Source organism: Frankliniella occidentalis, unplaced genomic scaffold (genome assembly GCF_000697945.3).
Source record: "Frankliniella occidentalis isolate FOCC.00 unplaced genomic scaffold, Focc_3.1 Scaffold28, whole genome shotgun sequence".
Taxonomy (NCBI): domain Eukaryota; kingdom Metazoa; phylum Arthropoda; class Insecta; order Thysanoptera; family Thripidae; genus Frankliniella; species Frankliniella occidentalis.
Window position 1 is genome coordinate 2,187,812 of NW_026267158.1, and position 13,628 is coordinate 2,201,439.

At 39.7% G+C, this 13,628-nt stretch overlaps 5 protein-coding genes across 7 annotated transcripts in view; 3 read left to right on the forward strand and 2 right to left on the reverse strand.

Moving 5' to 3' along the window:
• Nucleotides 1–1,682, reverse strand: LOC113211935 (transmembrane protein 203). Its single transcript, XM_026430482.2, has 2 exons — nt 1,415–1,682; nt 1–1,143 (listed from the first exon to the last, which is right to left on the reverse strand). The coding sequence occupies exon 2, from the start codon at nt 1,085–1,087 to the stop codon at nt 617–619; it is 471 nt and encodes a 156-aa protein (XP_026286267.1). The 5' UTR covers nt 1,088–1,143; nt 1,415–1,682; the 3' UTR covers nt 1–616.
• LOC113211933 (copine-8) lies at nt 1,654–6,493 on the forward strand. Of its 2 annotated transcripts, none has more exons than XM_026430479.2 (13): nt 1,654–1,779; nt 2,181–2,334; nt 2,441–2,582; nt 2,655–2,780; nt 2,862–3,016; nt 3,257–3,462; nt 3,546–3,628; nt 3,708–3,843; nt 4,288–4,518; nt 4,706–4,884; nt 4,959–5,195; nt 5,285–5,361; nt 5,888–6,493. In XM_026430479.2, the coding sequence occupies exons 2-13, from the start codon at nt 2,267–2,269 to the stop codon at nt 5,928–5,930; spliced, it is 1,683 nt and encodes a 560-aa protein (XP_026286264.1). In that variant the 5' UTR covers nt 1,654–1,779; nt 2,181–2,266; the 3' UTR covers nt 5,931–6,493. The 2 variants fall into 2 exon arrangements, with proteins under 2 accessions (XP_026286264.1, XP_026286263.1); XM_026430478.2 differs by having other exon boundaries at nt 1,679–1,779; nt 1,864–2,334.
• Nucleotides 6,494–7,102: 609 nt separating this feature from the next.
• Nucleotides 7,103–9,239, forward strand: LOC113211934 (mesencephalic astrocyte-derived neurotrophic factor homolog). 2 transcript variants are annotated; one of them, XM_026430480.2, is made up of 5 exons: nt 7,103–7,260; nt 7,703–7,797; nt 7,875–7,999; nt 8,086–8,227; nt 8,307–9,239. In XM_026430480.2, exons 2-5 carry the CDS (start codon nt 7,704–7,706, stop codon nt 8,471–8,473), a joined length of 528 nt encoding a protein of 175 aa, XP_026286265.1. In that variant the 5' UTR covers nt 7,103–7,260; nt 7,703; the 3' UTR covers nt 8,474–9,239. The 2 variants fall into 2 exon arrangements, with proteins under 2 accessions (XP_026286265.1, XP_026286266.1); XM_026430481.2 differs by having other exon boundaries at nt 7,106–7,239.
• On the reverse strand, nt 9,205–10,363 carry LOC113211937 (dolichol-phosphate mannosyltransferase subunit 3). The gene is made up of 4 exons (XM_026430483.2): nt 10,195–10,363; nt 9,736–9,895; nt 9,566–9,643; nt 9,205–9,480 (listed from the first exon to the last, which is right to left on the reverse strand). The coding sequence occupies exons 2-4, from the start codon at nt 9,892–9,894 to the stop codon at nt 9,418–9,420; spliced, it is 300 nt and encodes a 99-aa protein (XP_026286268.1). The 5' UTR covers nt 9,895; nt 10,195–10,363; the 3' UTR covers nt 9,205–9,417.
• A 408-nt stretch (nt 10,364–10,771) lies between these two features.
• LOC113211938 (egalitarian protein homolog) overlaps nt 10,772–13,628 on the forward strand; it is a 32,083-nt gene continuing 29,226 nt past the window's right edge. Inside the window, exon 1 of the mRNA XM_026430485.2 lies at nt 10,772–12,300. Within this exon, the coding sequence (XP_026286270.1) occupies nt 10,927–12,300 (1,374 nt within the window). The 5' untranslated portion in view covers nt 10,772–10,926. The remainder of the gene's footprint in view (nt 12,301–13,628) is intronic.

Consider the following 13,628-nt stretch of genomic DNA (forward strand, 5'->3'; position numbering starts at 1 on the left):
AATGTCTAATTTATTTCTAAAATGTCAACTATCTATACATTTGAGCCATACTTACATACAACTCTACTATAATAAAAGGGTTGAGGGTAGATATAATTAATAAAGCGCTTATTTCAATCTTGACTAGAGGGTATAAGATATGAGGTAAATTTGGCATCATTGAAAAAGCAAGGATTATGTGCTAACACACGTCGCAATAATTGCACTTCACCTTGTGCAATTTTCAATCTTTTAAATATAGTTCACACATAAGTCTCAAAAGAGCTCTACGCATCTAGGTGCATAACTTCTTCAATATCTATTTTGTAACATCCTAGAGGGTAAACCAAAAAGTGAACAGAAATCAACACAACACATCACAGTCAACCAAACTTGCAGTAAGCAAATCAGTCTTTTACTAATTTCTCAGTACTTGTAAAAAACTTGACAACGTCCTAAAACACAATACTAAAAAACTGGACTTGTAGTAGACTTACGTACAAATAAAATCTAGTACACAACCAATAATATTACGTGGATATAAATTCCTACTGTAAAAAATCAAACAGTATATCAAGGAGATTGAAATTAAGTTTGATAAAATTTATCTATCTAATTTGTCAGAAATTTTGGTGCTTTAGGAGCCATACAGGCGACAGGTTCGTGCAGTAATTAGCTGCAGAAGGATGAACACTGGTGACAATATTTCAGAATATTCTAGATTATTATTACCCATTATTTTTCGTATCAGCAGCACCTCAAAAACGGTCATAAGAAACAAAAAAGATAAACTCCATATTGTCCTAATAAAAGCATGCTTTCGCAATCCCTCAAGATACATTCGGATAAACCCAATCACACAAAAATATGCACTCAGCGCATTACCAACAAAAAGTGGGGAAAATATAACCCACCATGACCTGTCAAGTATACCATCCAATTTCAATGTTAAAAAAAGCAAGAAGACTGTGAGACAAACCGTATGAATCCAAGCTTCAAACAGTGTGACTCCAATCCACACAACAATTTCTTCCCATGAAAAGAACATTTCTGCATTATCCGGTGGACGCGTTTGAAATCCGTAACTTGTACCTCTGTTGACAATCATCAGATTTTTTTAAAAGAGCTTAATAGGTTTTGAAGCCCTAACCCAAGGTGTGGATTCTGCAACAAAATAAAACATTTCCCAACAGATCATTATCCAATTGTAATTCAGCAAACATAATTTTTCTATAGGGGAATATTCTGACTGATCCTTTGTGGAGAAAAGCGACAGTGATCACAATGAATAAGTTTATGTTGAGTGAGAAATGAACACAATAAATAGGTCCTGAAATTTAAATAAACAGTATTTCTAAACCATTTGAAGGATTCTCATTAACATTGAATCATTCTAATAAATTTAATAACAATGAGGAGGTCCCATCCATTTTACCTGCGGACTTGGAGAGTATTGGGATCCATTGTGAACATTGTGATGAGTATTAATGCACACAATGGTCTGCATAATTTCTGCTTGGTATAGGAATCACTAACTTCGCAAAAGAAAATAAATTTTTAAGTAAAAATACAGTGTTTTAGAGTGTTATGCATCAGACCATAACAAACAGACGATAGATCTGAGCAGACGCCACCCCACCTCGTCTGCAAATAATATCGACCTGAACAGATGACAGTACGTAAACAAACGAATACTGCCAACCGTTCTGCTGTACCGTGATACTTTTTTGATTTTAACTTCTTATCAAACTCGTGAAATGTTAAACTATTTGGTGAAATGAAAACTCAGTCCAATTAAATGTAAATATCTCTATTTCCTTCAGAATAAATCAATGTTTATCGGGCCTAAAAACGACATGCCGTAAATTTTGCCTTTTGGAGCAGGCCCTCTTTTCCCACCTGTCGTCTGCTGTGGATGTGAAAAACAGCGAAATGTCAACATAACCGTAGCCTAGCCATATGCCTTCTCTGTTGTTATTACGAGGGAAAAGACATTGAAGAAAAATTTTAATCGCTGCAATCTACTCTTAAAGTTATATTTATAGTTAAAAATAACTTTGTTGCGCTGTATATGTACATCCACACTACAACCAGAGCTTATCACTCAACACTCCATTCAGTAGTTGGAATGAGTTGAGTCATATGTATCTGGGACAGAATCTGACAAATATTATGTCTTGGGTTGTTTTCTGACTACCAAGTGCATCCTGGAGCTCTGCTAGTTCAGCAGTTACAAGTGAAGATTGAACGTATGAGCTTGTAGTACTTGATTCTCTGCGTCAAAGCCATGGCAGAATTTGTCCCAGGATCAGCCTCTTTGCCATCTTCAGATGTTGAGCTTACCATATCTTGCAGGTTTGATTTCCATTGGATTACTGACTTAATTAATTTAGCAATTTAAAATGTTATACTGAATTCTAGTGGTCTTCTTTTTTACATCATTTGGTATCTTCTTTTACAGAAACCTTTTAGATTGTGATGTGTTTTCAAAATCTGATCCGCTATGCGTCGTCAAAATGAAGTCAGCAGAGATTCCTCAATGGCGAGAAGTTTTTAGAACTGAGAAGATAACAAATTCTTTAAACCCTGATTTTGTCAAAAAGGTTTGTTGTAAATAGTGTCACCTTATTTTGTTTAAGAGCAATTGATGAACTATCTACTCCCCCTATTTTTAGATGCAAATTCAGTATCGCTTTGAGGAACAACAAATATTACGCTTTGAAGTGTATGATATTGACACCAAAAATCCAAATTTAGAAGAACAAGACTTTCTTGGTTATTGTGCAACAACACTGGGTCAGGTACAAGACGTTATATATTAGGTCTTCCCTCCATTATTTAGTAGGGCAATATTTTATCACAATTTCCTTTGTGTCCTGCAGGTTGTCTCTTCTGGAAAAATTACTATGCCCCTCACAGGAATGCCTCTCAACAAGGGTGTTTTGATTGTTAGTGCTGAGGAACTGGCCGTCTGTGTGGATGAAATTACTCTGAAATTTGTTGGGAAGTCACTTGATCGGAAGGATTGGTTAGGAAAGTAAGATCTCCTTGTTTTTAATTTTCCCTTTTACATTGCCTCATGAGTTGTTCATTACTTACATGCCCTAAGAGGGAACACATATCATGACCCCCATTAGGTTCAGAATCACTAGTGAAGTTCATAGAAACCCCTTGATATTTGTAGCCTACGGTATATGAACAATCACTTACCCTCAAATTGTGGTTGCTGGTTTAATTATGCACTCTGAATTAATAAGGCATTTTCTCTGTTCTGAAGATCGGATCCATTTCTAGAATTTGCCAAGGTAGCAGAAACTGGAGATTATTCTGTGGTTCACCGTACAGAAGTAATAAAATTTACATTAAATCCAGAATGGAGACCGTTTACCATAACTGCTAGGACGCTGTGCGGTGGAGATGCTGATCGTAGTATTCGTGTCACATGTTATGACTGGAATAGGTCAGGAAACCACAGTCTGATTGGTAAGTTAAACTAATGTCATCATACATACTTTCATTCAATTTATCTATGTCAAGTACTAATTGAAACACGTGTACTTTCTTAGGTCATTTCTACACAACACTCAAGCAATTAAGTGAGGGACCAAGCCCAGATAATATTTACAGAGTGATAAACCCAAACAAACAGGTAATTTTTTTAAACATTTTATTTAGGTAACTTATACTCTACCTTTAGGATCATTTGTTAAACTTTACCTTAAATCTAGCAAAAAAAGGCTGGAACATATACACATTCAGGAGAAATTTCTTTAACTCATTTTGAAAAAAGAAAACTTTATACCTTCTTGGACTACATTATGAGTGGTACTCAACTTAACTGCACTGTTGCTATTGATTTCACAGGCAAGTGGAAGCTCAAAACCAAACCAAGCATGGGATATTGTCATTTTTGTGTTGTTAATGCACTGTAGTGCAAACTTTATTTCCATTTTCATTGTGTTCTGTCTGAGAGTATTTGTGTTGCTTCATGTTTCCTGTGGTTTAAATTGAGAACGTAGTTCTACATCCCTTGCTGCTGAAAAAATTTTGCTTGAAATTGTTTATGCACTTTATGGTAATTTGTGCTCTTTCTTCAATGCATGGTCTGTTTTGCATGAATCTTCTATACTGGTATTTACATCATAGTAAACTGTGATACACTTGAATTTTGTCAACTATTGTGACCTATCTTTTGTTCTTTTTGTTCAACTATTTTCTGTTTTGTCAGCTGGATGATAATTTTGATATTCTGCTTTGTGTCATTTCAAAAATTCTGTACTAATTGGATGAAACACTTTATGGTTACAGCATCAAATGGAGATCCCAACTCACCAACATCACTTCATTACACCGGGTCATCAGAGCCCAATCAGTATGAGCAAGCTCTCACTGCTGTGGGTGAAATAATTCAAGACTATGACAGTGACAAACTCTTTCCTGTGTTGGGATTTGGGGCAAGGATCCCTCCTCATGGTCAGGTGTCACATGAGTTCTTTGTCAATATGCACCCCAGTTATCCGTACTGTGAAGGAATTTCAGGTAAAAATTTACAAGCCACATTAAGTGGTAAAGAATGGAAGTCCTAATAAAATTTACATCCTTGGTGTTTGGGCAAAAGAAAAAAACGCACACAAAATCATCATGCGCAGTATTTTTTAGTTTTTTTAAATTTCATTGAAGGATTTACTAATCTTAGATTCTTTGCTGATTCACTCTTCTATCTCAGGTGTACTTGAAGCCTACAAGAAATGCATCCGTCAAATACAGCTCTATGGTCCCACCAACTTTGCACCAGTAATTAATCATGTTGGGAAATTTGCTGAGGCCTATCAAGATGGGTCTCAATACTTTATCTTGCTCATAATCACTGATGGTGTGATTACTGATATGCCACAAACTAAGCAGGTATTTTCAATAAAAGTTAACGCAGAAAATTTACAATTGAAGGTTTTTACTCAGGGTATGATCCTTTGACCTAGGCTATTATCCGCACTTCAAATCTTCCACTCTCAATTATAATAGTGGGAGTGGGCAATGCTGATTTTTCTGCAATGAATGAACTGGATGCAGACACTGTTCCATTGATTATGGATGGTATCAGAGCTGCAAGAGATATTGTTCAATTCGTACCATTCAACAACTTTCAAAGATTAGCTGACAAAGCATTAGCAAAGTCATACCTTGCTCGAGAGGTTTTAGCAGAGATTCCAGATCAGGTATTTATGACATCCATTTAGTGATTTTTCCAGTATGTTGTGTGATATTAAAAAATCAATCTTATTTACAAATTGAGTCTTATTTTCAGGTGGTTGGATATATGAGAAGTAAAAATATTATTCCTCTCCGTGAAAGGCCTGAAAGTCCCCCTCCTTACTCAGAACGGTAATATTACCATGACATATTTCACTCTCCTAATTTTGAGAACTGATACTAGAGTTGTTTCAAATCACCTAGTAAATTGAAACTTAAAGGGAAAAAATTGACTTATTTGAGTGTATTTTGCACTTGCTGGCTTGCATTACAAACATATCTTGAAATCATCAATTTCCAATTTCCTGTTTTAATTAGGCATATATGTCCACGGAAAAGGGAATGTTGGGGGTGGGGGTAAACAATTAACTACCCATCTAGCCTTGTGATGGATGAGCCTGAAAGTAGGCAATGCTGTTTTAAAATATTATGAATACATATTATTACCTAATTTTCTTGAGTTTTCTATAATGTTACAGCAATAATTGTAACTTGCTAATCAGTTTTGTTTGTCTCAGTCATATTTTTAAAAACTCATGGTGCTGTTATTTTTACTAACTTACTTTTTAAGAGCATTTGACTTTATTCTTGTGCAATCAAAATTTTGATAATGAATGTTTATTCTCATAACACTGATTCTTGCTACTTGTTTTTACAGTGACAGAAGTGACAGTTACACAGGCTCCTGGGGCTTTATGTAAACATTCTGTGAAGTAAAAATGCTGCACGTTATGTTGTACAGAATTTTCTAGGGATCGCTCCATAAATAAATGACCATCATGTGTATATGTTTCTGTACCTGCCAAAGTTGCACATTTAGATGCACGTTTATTATGATTGGTCAACTTTCATGCTCCTTGATTTACTCTTGACATTGCTCAATTTTTTTAGAGTCGTCATTTGTGATGTTAGCTACTATTATGTATGAGTCTTCTCTAAGACGCACACTGTTAACACATTTCGCCAATGGAAAAAAATTGCCAAAAATACATTATATTCTCTTCTGCCATATGATTATATAATGCTTAAGGCTGTGTTTTTGATTTTACTTAAATGTTTTAGTTTTCATATGCTGATGTACCTGAGTTGATCATTTTATACTTATCTCTTCTTGTAGCTTTGTGTATTTCTTGATATTGTATGACGTGTGACTTTGTAAGAACTTTGTTTTGTTCACTACCTATTTTATAAATTAAGTTGCTGTGGATTTCTAAAAAGTCAACTGGTAACTCACCATTCATAAAATAAATTTTAAATATGAATATTCTGACTATTTTGATTATGCCACCAATTTGACGTTTTGGATTAGGTTTCATGAGTAAAAACACGATAAAAGCCACAGGGAACGTTCCTGGGGAGGGGAAGCGAGGACTGCATATAGTCAGTTCGCTGGTGGCCAATGTGTGCTGGGGCTTGATCGCTCGTCAGCGTTCCCGAGGTCCTTCGAAATCCTAATAAGTCATTTATTTCAACAATCGTTGGCTTCTTCCGGGAAAAGGACCACCAGTGGCTCTGCCAGTAGCCAGTAGCGGCTAGCCACGCGAATGCGACAGCTATATCTGGAAGCTCTTTCTCAAGCTGGAGCAAAAACAGCGTGCCCATTGCCCATTCAAGCGGCAAATCGGAGTCCACTTTCACATCTGACACACATAGCACGACACTATCAAATTTTGGGAGAAAAATACAGCATTGTCAGTGCTAGTTGATTGAAATAATATAAGTTAGTCGTGAGAGCTGAAACCAACCATCCAGATTTCCTTTATACTTCAGCGTATCAAGTCGAAATTTGCCGCCAAAGCTAAGTCTGACGTGTCCTTTTAACACTGACCACAAGGCAGCGTCGCCGAAACGGAAACGGAAACAGAGTGAGGGATATCCCCCAGCCAATCACAGCTCGCCATCTGGTTTTGACGAGGCTAGTGGAAAACTCAAAACGTCTTGGGTCTTATAGCAGGAGTTAGAATTCTTCAGTTGACGTATACCGGTACTGCTGACGTGCTGACACAACAGGTGCAGGAGTATTTTGAATAGGTTTGTAATGTTTAATAGTAGAAATGTAACATCATCTTACTGTCATTCTGTCAAGTTGATCTGAAGATATTTGTTCAGCCCTAAGTTGTACCACTAACAGGTTTGGTTTGGCTAGATGGGTCTGTAAGAGCACTTTCTGTTTGTTCTTATAAGAACCATTAGAACTCATCAAGCATTTTGTGTGTTCTTTTTTTCATTTTAAGTTATGGTGAAAACCAAAATTAAATTATGTATTTAAGTTTTGCTGTTGTCGAAATTCATTTAGTCTCTGTTGTAAGGTTAGAGTATTCTAAGAGCCTTTGTTTTTAACATTAATATTATTTGTTAAACTCATTTCCTGACATTAAAACTTCTGTTATGGCTCCCTAATCTTTGCAGAATATTCTTGTGTACTTAGTCATTACTCTAAACTTACCAATATTTGTGTTTTGCTTTTGTCTAGGATGAATTCTTGTTACGCAGTGCTCGTCCAGCTTTTGCTGATAGCTTCCGTTCTTTTGGGAGCTATTTCAGCCCTTAAACCAGAAGATTGTGAAGGTAACTACAGTAATTGTCAGTTTTCAAAAAGTATCGGTACTCTCTACTATTTCTCTTAATGCTTGGTTCCTTTTCAGTTTGTTTCAAGGTAGTTGAAAAATTCAGCAATTCATTGTCAGACGATGTTCGTAAAGACCCCAAAAAGATTGAAGAACAATTCAGAAAGTTTTGTAAAGGATCTAAGAGCAAGGAAAATAGACTTGTAAGTTCCTTATTTTCTCATATTGGTATGAGGCTTCTTAAAGAAAGAAACAGGTTTTCTAATGTAAAAATGGCTTTGGTTTTCAGTGTTACTATCTTGGAGGTTTAGATGAATCAGCGACGGGAATTTTAGGAGAACTATCTAAACCCCTGTCATGGTCAATGCCTGCAGAGAAAATCTGTGAAAAGTTAAAGAAGAAGGATAACCAAATTTGTGACTTACGCTATGGTAAGTTTTATTCTAACAATAATTCCTTATCGTAACATACTCATGCAATATCCCCTAACTTGTAATTTTCTCCCTCCAGACAAAACAATTGATTTGAAAACTGTTGATCTCAAGAAACTTAAGGTGAGAGATCTAAAGAAAATCTTAAATGACTGGGATGAAACTTGTGATGGTTGCCTTGAAAAGTCAGATTTCATCAAGCGCATTGAAGAACTGAAACCACAGTTTATACACTCTGAGCTCTAAATAAATATTCACATTAGGGGCTACATTAACTGACTGAATTAAGCTGTCACTGATCCAAGGAGAGAGAAGAGATCTGTTGTGATTCCAAAACAAACCGTTTTCTTTAGGTGCAACTTTGTAAGCCTTAAAGAAATTGTTCTCTCCCATCATGACTACTCAAAGAATGTACAGAGGACATGTACGTTCCTTGTGCATTTCTATTTACTGACAGTTTTCGAGCTGTCAGGAAAATTTAGATATACTGTCTTTGTTTCTAAGTTGAAACAATGTTTACCATGTGTACCAGAATATTTCTTGTTTATTGTTGTGGTTATAATTTCCTGTGATGTAGGAGACATTAGCTTTATCACTGTAAATACAGTTTCCATGCTGCCACCTAGCACATTGTGATCTGGAACATTAAATGTTAAATGCAAGGTGGAGGATTGATCAAACATATTTATATGATTAGTTGTAAAGACTTGCGGTCACACCTCTTTGCTGGTCAGAGATTGAAGGGAATGAAGATAGAATTGTGAAGAATCAGTTCATTCATCAGCAACAATCGAAAACAAAGACATCTTTAACTTTACATGAACCCAGTATTTTGTAAGTGAATTCCAAACATACATACTTAAAATTAGTCTTGATGCCAAATCTATGTTTAAGTGTGTTTTAATTGAATTCATTTTAATTATACTAAAAATTGTTTTGCAAAGGATTAAGTTTTATGGAATTGTCAAACATTGTCATTGACTGAATGAGAATAAATATTTATTTTAAAATATGTAATATCACATTTGTCTAATTCCCTCGTCCTCACTTATGCCAACCTTCTTTAGCTACATTATTCTCCCATCTCATCATAATTAAGCTTATCCAATTCAAACAATAACATCGGAATGTTTCAAAATTAAATCACCAACCATTGGGTTTTGGTGACAAGGAAAGACAGGACTTACCCCTCATTTGACTTTCTCAAAAGAGAACCCCTTACTGGTCAAATCTTTTCTTGCTTGTTTGATTTGCTGTAAGAGTTTTCAGAAAGTAAGAACCATATGGTGGCACACTTGAAGGACTGCAACGATTGAAAACAATAACAGTATTACTTACCTTATTTAACTCCTCAGCAGCCTCCTCACAATTGTTGAATGTGAAGACCCGATAAAGGACAGTGAAAACTGCATATATCTGAAAGTTTCGATTATAATTAGAACAATAGGAGGAAAAAGTATAAAATAATGTACAAAATGTGGATGGAAGATTAATCGGAGAGAACTTACCCCAAATAAGCCAATGAGAATAACTGGAAGAGCGAGAACCAGAAATTCATGCTTATGGAGAAAATGCTGCGGCTGTGCTGCTTTAGCAACAAGTGTTGCCCAAAAGCCAGAGAAAGTAGCAAGTGCTAATAACCACTGCTGCAGCTTGGTAAAAGCCATTCTGTAACACGATATAACAAATGATATTATTAGACCAGATAAGTGTTATAGATGGCAACCGACCGGCATCAGTCATAGTGTGAACGCGGAAAAAACTTTGACCAAACCTTCGCACCAGAATTAAATAAAACACAATAAAATATGCTTTTGCAATAAATCTATATTTTCTGACATTAAGAACGCGTTGCTTTACAATAAAAAGCGGCGCTATAAAGCGCGAGGATGTGAGGTTAAGTGTTTGCCGCAAATGCCCAGAGCAGTTTACTATGGACTAAAAATAATACTTCACGCTGCTCTTACTTTGGCTGCTTCAAGTTTTCTTCAGGTAAGGAGAAGGAGATTTTTGAAATATGTCGTATCCCAGATTCCTCAATAGAAAATACAAAACACAACACAGCTGATCCAGCTGATTGTTTACATTGCTCACGTCACAGCCTCCTTCAAAACGTGGCAACAACTGGCAAATTAGGGTGAATTCGGAACGTAAAATATGTTGTATCAATTGTGTGAAAATTCATGGTATTAAAACGATTCAAATGTGAAAAAAGTCATATATTTAATTCTTAGAAATTAGGCACAGTGGATTTTGACATCTGTCAAAGTTGGTGTTCAAAGGGGTAAAAGGTTATTGGCAGGTTATTGGGCACGACTTGGACGCGACATTTTTCAGAATTCCGATGATGTCACGCGTATTACAGGCCTCCAGTTTGATAATTGCTGTGTAAAAACATGTTTGCATTCGAAAATTGAGTCGATTACGGCTTAACACTGCATTTGACAGCGAAAAAGGTGTCTGCTGATTCAGACACCAGATGGCGTTTGGGGCGCCGCTCCCGGTTCTCGGAACGCGGCCCCCCATTTATTTTGGTTTGCGTAGTGGATTCCACACCACACCACTCCACTCTCCACCTCAGTCACGAAGCCACGGTGGGGGAGACGAGTCAACGTTGAATCGGTGCGGAGAGTAACATGTCCGGGTGGAGGAGGTTGTTGTGAGTGTTTCTGTCTTCGTCAACGAAAGTAAAACTTTAAATGGATAGCTCAGAGTATGAGATGGTGAGAAACATGACTCTCCTCTTCTTCTTTGAAAAACTACTGGACAAAGGTGGTCCCAGAACCCTCCATGATCTTAGTTGTCAATTTGGAGCTAAGGGTTTCACCAAAGAAATGAGGCAAATTGCTGGAGGGTCACAGTCTGGTTTGAAGAAGTTTCTCACCCAGTATCCTTCACTGTTCACTGTGGATGGTGATCATGTTCACGTGAATGCCTTCAACTCAGCACCATCAAATTCTGAAGATGGTGACAGTTCCAAGAGAGACTACGCCAAAGAAGCTGTGGATTATTTCGTCAACAAACTTCTTCAGTATGGGGTTGGAACTGAAGTTCCCATCAAGAGCTTGCTGGGGCATCGATCTCAAGCTTCGCCTGAGGTTCGTCATATATCTGGACAACATGTCAAGGAGTTCCATGACTTTCTGTGTCGTTATCCAGAAGCGTTCATAGTGAAAGAGGACACTGTAATGCTTAAGCAGTGGGAGGGTAGGGAACCTCAACCTTTCCATGAACTTGAAGAACCACATGTTGATCAAAAAGTCATTGATAGGCTTTACTTATTTTTTGCAAAAGCCATTGAAAACAAAGGTCCTCAACTTGTTGACCAGTTGTTTCAAAATGCTGTTAGAGCCTTGCCTGAGGAGTCATATCACCACATCTTCCAGACTTCTCAAGATCTTGCAACAGTTTTGAAGATGCGTTCTGATATGTTTCATGTTCAATCAAATCTTGTTACATTGGTGAACCCCAAAATTAAGACAGATTCAAGTATTGAAGCTCACCAGACTGAAGAACAAAATCAAGCTAATAATAATACCAACTGTGGAAATAATGTTAATAATAACCAAGGTGGAACAGGAAGTCTTGTTCCATTGAGTCCCTTACTGCCACCTCCACCATCAACAAATGTTCAAAATCAGTCACTGAAGCAACGAGTTAATTCTATTGTAATGAAGACTCTTGCTGACAATTCTGAGAAAGACAGAAATATTGTGACAGCTTCTTTACCGCCAACAATTGCAACGAGCACTGCTTCACCATCACCCACTTTGTCAGCTCAAAGTGTGGAAGCCTACAAGACAAAAGTGTTACAGTCTACCCGTGTCATCACAAATGTGAAAGAGAGTCTTCAAGTAATAGACGATATTTTTTCAAGAGTGAAACCTGGTGGACCAACAGTGGCTGTGTCAATGGACTGTGAGGGCATTAACTTGGGCACCAAAGGTCAGCTGACGTCCATTCAACTTGGTTTAATGACAGGACATGCTTTCATCTTCGACCTTGTAACCTGCCCAAGTCTAGTTGACTCTGGCGGCCTTCAGAGACTTCTGCAATCACAAGATGTAGTCAAGGTAAGTCCACTTCTGTACTATTGCAAGTTTGTTGGTTTATTGGGAGGTTTAAGTTTTTGGCCATTTTCGCCATTTTCTCCTGAAATAGGGCTCTTCCTCTGAATTTGTTACAAGTGTCTAGAGACCCCGGTGGTTGTTTGCCTCTCTGGTGGGAGTGCGCTTTTCAATCACGCAAGGCGACGGGGAGGCATGCCGAAGCCAGAGAAGCGAGGGGGGTGGGTGGGGGATGCAAACCGTGCGACCTGCTTGCACAGCGGGTCACGTGTGCGGCGGGAGAAGGCGGCAGTTGTCACTCTTATCTCTACCCCCCTCCCCTCCTCTCCCAATATATCCGTCTATGAATATCACACAGTAGGTGTGTTTTCTGTCTCGGAAGTTGAGTCAGAATCGGAACTCCGCCCCGCTCCCCCATCGCTAGCCCCGCCCCGCCGCCAGTGGCGCGCTGCCCCTCCCTCCTCCCCCTCGCGCCTCCCTACCTCTCCCCTCTCCTGCCACAACCACCCTATCACCCCCCAGCCCCCACCCCCAACCCAGCGCCGGGACTTCCCTCCCTGGAACAAGACGAGCGTGCTCAGGGGGGTCTGCTCCCGCCGCGCTGGCCGCGCCCCTCGCCCCCCGGCCTGGCCCCGCACCAGGTGCTGTGGTGTTCCTGGAGGTAGAGTTGTGGCCTCCCTCCGCCGTGGCGCCCGCAGCACGGCCCCCACCCCCTCCCTCTGGCCATTAGAGATTGCTCGGTCCACGGCGCCGTCCGCGGGGCCCCATTGCCCCCCTGAGAGCCCCCCTGGGGGCTGGGGGGCCGGGCCGGGCGGCCCTGGACCGTGGCGGGCGGCGGGCACAGGTGCTCGTCGGCCCAGCCGGCAGCGCTCGATGCTCGGCACGTTGGTGTCCTGGGGGGCGCGCTGCAGGGCGGGACGCGGTGTGGGGCTCTGCGACGACGTCCAGCCCTCCGCGCTGACGCCGAGGCTGGCGCCCCCACCCCTTTCCTGCCCGGGGGTGGCTGCTGTTGTCTTTTTATTTTCTGCCGCATACAAACACGACGCTCCTTGCCTCCGCTGCTCTTTTGTTCGCCGGATGATGACTCTGGTGGCGAGCCCCTCCGCTGATTGCCCCACAATGCCCTCCCTCGCAGCCGCAATACCGCGCGAGGCATGCTCGGGGAAAAAGGTTTCCGCTTTTCCAAACTCTTTCAGGGCGAGCCTTGTCCATGCGCCTGGCTGGATACCCTCGCTGGGCGGGGTAGGGCTGGTGGAGCGCCGAGAGGGGCGGGTGTTCTCCCCTGGCCCATCAACAGCCACATTAATGGATATTGCAGCCGCCCCGCCCCGCCC

Excerpts from the sequence above, each read along its gene's own strand:
- LOC113211935 (XM_026430482.2), bottom strand. The coding sequence starts at position 1,087 with ATGATTGTCAACAGAGGTACAAGTTACGGATTTCAAACGCGTCCACCG.
- LOC113211933 (XM_026430479.2), top strand. The coding sequence starts at position 2,267 with ATGGCAGAATTTGTCCCAGGATCAGCCTCTTTGCCATCTTCAGATGTT. Across the intron at positions 2,583-2,654 it reads ACCCTGATTTTGTCAAAAAG|ATGCAAATTCAGTATCGCTT; the intron begins GTTTGTTGTAAA and ends CCCTATTTTTAG. Across the intron at positions 5,196-5,284 it reads TAGCAGAGATTCCAGATCAG|GTGGTTGGATATATGAGAAG; the intron begins GTATTTATGACA and ends TCTTATTTTCAG.
- LOC113211934 (XM_026430480.2), top strand. The coding sequence starts at position 7,704 with ATGAATTCTTGTTACGCAGTGCTCGTCCAGCTTTTGCTGATAGCTTCC. Across the intron at positions 7,798-7,874 it reads TAAACCAGAAGATTGTGAAG|TTTGTTTCAAGGTAGTTGAA; the intron begins GTAACTACAGTA and ends GTTCCTTTTCAG. Across the intron at positions 8,228-8,306 it reads AATTTGTGACTTACGCTATG|ACAAAACAATTGATTTGAAA; the intron begins GTAAGTTTTATT and ends TTCTCCCTCCAG.
- LOC113211937 (XM_026430483.2), bottom strand. The coding sequence starts at position 9,894 with ATGGCTTTTACCAAGCTGCAGCAGTGGTTATTAGCACTTGCTACTTTC. Across the intron at positions 9,644-9,735 it reads TTCTCATTGGCTTATTTGGG|ATATATGCAGTTTTCACTGT; the intron begins GTAAGTTCTCTC and ends CGAAACTTTCAG. Across the intron at positions 9,481-9,565 it reads CTGCTGAGGAGTTAAATAAG|CAAATCAAACAAGCAAGAAA; the intron begins GTAAGTAATACT and ends AAACTCTTACAG.